At 43.2% G+C, this 5926-nt stretch overlaps 1 protein-coding gene across 2 annotated transcripts in view; it reads right to left on the reverse strand.

Annotated features, from left to right (window-relative positions):
• Window positions 1–5050: 5050 nt before the first annotated feature.
• The window catches only part of rps6ka1 (ribosomal protein S6 kinase a, polypeptide 1), a 52478-nt gene continuing 51602 nt past the window's right edge, over window positions 5051–5926 (reverse strand). For both annotated transcript variants that reach the window (XM_080849964.1, XM_080849963.1), the window contains one exon: window positions 5051–5378. In XM_080849964.1, the coding sequence (XP_080706090.1) occupies window positions 5256–5378 (123 nt within the window). In that variant the 3' untranslated portion in view covers window positions 5051–5255. The remainder of the gene's footprint in view (window positions 5379–5926) is intronic.

Consider the following 5926-nt stretch of genomic DNA (forward strand, 5'->3'; position numbering starts at 1 on the left):
GTGCACTCATAAACCCCCTAGCTGCAGATTAGTTTAATCTGTGTCTCTGGTACCGGGGAGGAACAGCCTCTGTGTGTGTGTGTGTGTGTGTGTGTGTGAGAGTGTGTTTGTTTACAAGGAGTAGAGATTGGGCAGTAGCTGCCAAATAGAGACCATTACATCACATGTGTGTATGTATTTGGGTGTCTGTTTGAGTTTATGTGTGTGTGGAGAGGACCAGGGCCATAGAAGAGATGTAGAGAAGGGGATCATGGTGAAGCTTTAGATGCGGGAGGCCCTCCAAACAAACCCCATTTAAAGTCCATGCAGTTCACTCTTGGTGCAAACAAACCCCATTTAAAGTCCATGCAGTTCACTCTTGGTGCAAACACACCCTACTTAAAGTCCATGCAGTTCACTCTTGGTTCAAACACACCCTGCTTAAAGTTCCTGCAGTTCACTCTTGGTGGACGGTGGTAGTTCTCCCTCCATGTCTAATTAAAGCTCAGCTCATGACATCCAGTAGCAGTCTGCAAACATGTTTCTGGATATCAAACAAGAGGAGTTACAGCGGTTGTGTCTGTAATCGTGTGTGTTATGTCCCTCCCATAGAACCATAGCACCATGGCAGATGTTTGCAGAGGTGACATTTAAGGGCTGGGGTTGTACTGGATCACAAAAACATCTGAAGAGGTGTAATCTGGGAAAAGGTGTAGAGATAGAGAGATAGAAAGAGAGATGAAAGACCGGCCTGCTAACCTTATTATAATTTGATGTTTTTGTATAGAGTTTGCTTTGAATTTATATCATTTTAATTTATACAATAACATCATAGTAATATATCATGATGCTTTTGTTAGTAAGAACTAAGGAAAGGTTAAATGCATGTTCAGAGATGCAGACGACATGAGACGAGATCGATGCGAGACCTGCGAGACACACTGCACTGCTCTTCCCATTCTGCCCCGTCCCTGTGGACCTGAGGTACGGGAATACGCTCTGTTCCTGCATCATGCTCCACCCCCCCTACCTGACCCCCCCCCCCCCCCCCCGCACACACATAAAACCCTCAGACCTGCTCCTGTTTATTCCATCCGAAGAGAGAGCGCCTAAGGCATCATTGGCATTGAACTCTGGGTAATTCAATCTAGCGGGTGATGGTTTTTAGGGTCCTGGCCAGGCGACAGTTAATGATTTTCATTTCAGCAGAGGCGCAATCAATAGCTGGAGCCGGCCTGCCAACTGGCACAGTGAGGAAATTAGTTTACTGCATTGTGAGGGTATGTCAGGTAATTATACAGCAAACTGTTTGTGCGTGTGTATGTGCAAGTGAGACAGAATGGAAAAAAAGAGTGTGTGCGGAAAACAGATCTAGTGATGCAGTTGCTGCATGACTCAGTGAAAAGAAGATATAGACACATTTGGAGCGTGGGCGCATCATGCAAAGGTTGTCTGTAACGCAGGTTTGGGATGTAAACACTCCTCTGACAACTACTCTGTGTTATCTGTGACATGATGGATAAGTGGAACCTTTGTGTCTGTCTGAGTGCAGTGGGGGCTGTGTGGGGAGTATTAATTGTTTTTGTGCACAAGCACACATGCCTCACACACACCCCACTCTCCACTGACTGAAGGCTTCATCATCAGTGCCACACAGAGGTAACTCAGAGCCTAGATACTTTATTTGCATGTAGCAGAGGTAGGAGAGTAGGAATGTGTGTGTGTGTGAAAAACGGAGAGAATGAAGGATAGGGAGGTAGAAAGAGAGCGTGGGGAACGAGGGAGAGAAACAGTGGGGAAGGAGGTTGAGAGAGAGCGCATGACCTGCAGTGTGGCAGAGGGCACATTGAGGCGTCCTGTATGCATTATTTAAAGTGTGAAAGTAGAAGCTGAGTGGAGTGGGTGTGTGGACATGGAGTGAGAGCGTTATGTAACTAAATGGTGCAGTGAAGTAAAGGCAGGCAAATGTGTGTGTGTGAGAATTTGCGTCCCTTCTCTACGCTTGATCTTTACTTGGATAGGACAACAAAGCAATTATTTTTCTCTGATCGACACTTGAAATGGTGCTTGCGATTTTAATGTTACTGCGCACAGACACACACACACACCCTTGTGGTTGCATAACCCCCAAACATCAAGGTGTGTGAAGGCAGGTGAAATGTTGCGACACTACCTCAGAACACAAATGCTCACACTGCCAAGGTCTCCGGAGCGAGCTCCTCTAAAAAGGGTCTGGCACGAGTCCAGGTCTTATATGGCGAAAACCTCAAATCACAGAGTTTCTTATATACCCCTGGCGAGTCTCTACGACCTTCACGTGTTCTGGTGAGATGTGGAATTTCTGGAGGTTGGCAATGTTTTTGACGAAAGTGGAACAATTATGCCCATGTCTCATCACATAAAGTGTCGGGAGGGGACATCTGTATGTTATGTCATTAACTAAAAGCTGTGCCAGAGGAGTCCTCAATAAGACGAGACATAGTGGTGGTAGCAGTACAACTCAACACTCGGCTCCTGAGCACATTATGTCATCGTTAAATGAGTAATTTATGAGGATTTGTCGAGATACAAAGTACAAAGTAAGAGACAAGGCTCAGGAGATAATTTCAGAGAAACTTGTGTTGTTGTTTTTTTTTAATAGAAAGGCATCTCATTTTGGTCTCATCTGCCCTGCTCCATACATCTCATTCCTGCACAAGGAAAGAGATAACATACACAGAAAAAACAAAACACCCCTCCCAAACCTTAAAGCCCTTCTCACCTCCCCCATCATGTCCCGCCCCCTGCCTCCCTCTCTACCAGTGGCCAGGCACATTGTACACCATGTGCTACATGGCAAAAAAGAAAATAGAGAACACACACAAGAGAGAAAAAGGAACAGCAAAGTACACAGATTCAGTCCTTGGAGCCCTCCCTTCTGCATCCTTATAGAGAGAGCGTCATTAGGAAGAAAGTGATTTGCGGAAAAATTAAGAAAAAACTCAAACAAAAATAAAAGAACAGAGATGACAAAACAAACATATTCTAAGGTCATACAGAGGGCAAGCTCATCACCAGAAAAAAAACAAAATGCAACAAGACGAAACAACTACCAACTAGCCGAACAAAAGCACAAACAAACCAAGAAATGATAGGATCAAACTTAGACACTGTCTTTATCACAGATATAAATACCTTTTCCATTAACACTACACTTGCATCATAGTCACGTATCACCTTATAATATTTCACACCAGTAGGCAAACTGTCGCTGCATGGTGCATTTTAAGTTAGCCGGCCTCAGTAGGCTGGCTCAGTAGAGATACACATTCTGTGCTGGAGACAGCAGTGGTAAGGAGTTTGGGGGTGTGCCATTGGTCTAGTCGGTCAATGAACTGTTCTCTTTAGAAAGCAAGGGGTGCCGACCTGATGATGCAGAACACTGCGGTACGCATTCTCAGGCTCTGGCCTCACAGACAGTTAGTTTTGAGTTAACCCTTAAAGTTCTGTGGTCTGTATACTGTTAGGAATATAAAAAAACAACAAAATGCTAGATATTTAATTCAATCTTTAATCTAGAACTTTGAATGAGTTCCAGTGGGTTGGCCCTTTCATAGGAACCCTTAAAAAGGTGCTTCCTAGAACTTCTATTAGTCAAAACATCCTTAAGGGTCTCAGGTACTTCATTTTAGGATTCTAAAGGAGATGCCATTTTCTTCCTCTCTAAGGGAATACTTGCATGTAGGTCTGAATAATCGAATACTGCTCCATTAATCTGATCTAAAACCAAAACATGCAAGACTTAAGAGTGCCCATTAAGAAACAATATGAATTCAAGAGCTGCCATCATAGAGAGCTATAAGACAGCAAGGAGCAGTTGTTGCATCTGTGTGACTGGAGATATGAACACATGCAATATTTGGGATCAGGGGATGAGTCACAGTTGTCCACTGAGGTTTGTGCACAAAATGCAAAGAGAGAGATAGCCAGTCACTGACAGGATAGAGAGTGAGGAGAAAAGGCTATAAAATTCATAATCATCTCTTCGGTACAATCACACCTTTTGTTCTCCATGTGCCTTAAAAATTAATTTGATAATCTCTTCTGACGAAAAATAACAAAACAAAGACGTACAACAAGCAACAACAAAAACAAAAACACTCAAGACAGCATTCAAGATTTGGAATACAAAATATATATATACTTTTTTTTTTTAACATGCCACATGTATGCCACTAGAAATTGCATGGCAAACTTTATTTTGATTCTCTTTTTTTTGGACAATAAAAATATTAGGAGACACTTCAAAACATTTTTTAAACCCCAAGCCCATTAAGGTCAACAAGCAAAAAGCGCAGATCTGAAGAAGCAACGCATCAAAGCAAACTGGACAAGACCATGCAAAACAGACTCCAATCCTCTCCTTACTCAACCCCACCTAGCTCCCCCCGGCTGTCGGACACGGGGCTTCAGTCATAAACACGCGCAGTGTGTGCAGGCAGAGGCAGAAGTTTACAGAACTGCTCAACTGACACCTAGAACCAGACAAAACCCAGAGGTTCTCTTTCTAAGGGCAGAGGAGGATGAGCTGGAGTGTAAAAATGATGACACAGAGATATTGAAATGAGACAGAAATATTGGATCTCCTAAAAATAGGCCATTTCAAAAGGATTTGAAACCAGTGTGAGCACCAGTGTGCTAAAGTCAGGAATGAGGTGCTTAGCGTTGGTGGTGATGCTGGGGATGGGGGCTATAGGACGTGGAAAATCACTTTTACAGATGGACAAGCAATAAGACAACATCCAACCACAACTCGGCTGAGGGGGAATGGTTGAGTGGCTCAGCAAAAAAAATGAACCAATTAAAAATCTGCCCCCGTCAACAAGACATTCTTTCAGAGAGGTGGGGGGATTCAGATCATCTGCATGCACAGGTACAGCACAGGAAATCACAGCCAATCACGCCTCTTCACTACGTCACAGCACATTTGCCATCACTAAAACCCCCTCCAACAGCATACAAACAACCCCCCAGCCCCCCCAGTCCTTGGCTATTTTCTGATGCCCCCGCCTCCCCACTAGGCTACTGATGACAGAGGACAGGGTTGTCTGGGAGAAGGAGGGGGGCTGCCCCTAGCTTCAGCTGGTAATGGTTTATGTGAAGGACACATCCTCGGTCATGGTTTTCATATGATGTGTACGTGTCAGTGTATATGTGTATGCGTGTGTGTGTGTGTGTACGTTTATGTGTGTGTAGAAAGTCCATATATCTCTAGTTCTCTCCGTCTCACTCTCTCTCTACAGAGAGGTAGAGGGAAGCTTCTTGACGCGTCTCTGTGCCAGGAAGGACGACTCGATGGGCTTGAGCTCTGGTGTGGGCTGAGAGCTCTTCAAAGCTGAGTAGGTAGCTGCCATAGCCCCCTGCAGGAAGAGAAAGGAAATACAATCAACATAAAAAAAAACTGCTTACATTTAAACTATATGTACCGCATAGCAGTGCGTAATATGACCAGTCACAGAAAGTGAGAGAATGAGCAAGAATTGTGTTATCTTGAATGATTACGTTTCTAGCAACAATAGACTAAAACGTTGAAAGAAAGAAACATGTAAGAGAGTATAGTTTGTGGATTTGGCGGCTGTACACTGATAGGGGTTTGAGATCTGTCTAGTGAATATAAGGACTTTATACCAGATATATTCCTGTGGTAACTTTGTAAATAAATGGCAAGTACAGTTATACAATGAAGCTCATATTGTTGCCTATACATGTACATTTGTTGGAAAAACATGTATGTCTATATACAATGTAGGTTTTTTAATTGAAGGCAAGGACATGTTTGAATACATTACTAAATAGAGTAGATTAAGTAAGAGTAGAGTAGAATAAATGTTAAAGGCGTAAAAGTATCAACATTCATAACAGGTCAGGGGTATACACTATTATATTAATACGTTTAAATATAGCTGCA

The sequence above is a fragment of the Sprattus sprattus genome, assembly GCF_963457725.1.
Source record: "Sprattus sprattus genome assembly, chromosome: 13".
Taxonomy (NCBI): Eukaryota; Metazoa; Chordata; class Actinopteri; order Clupeiformes; family Clupeidae; genus Sprattus; species Sprattus sprattus.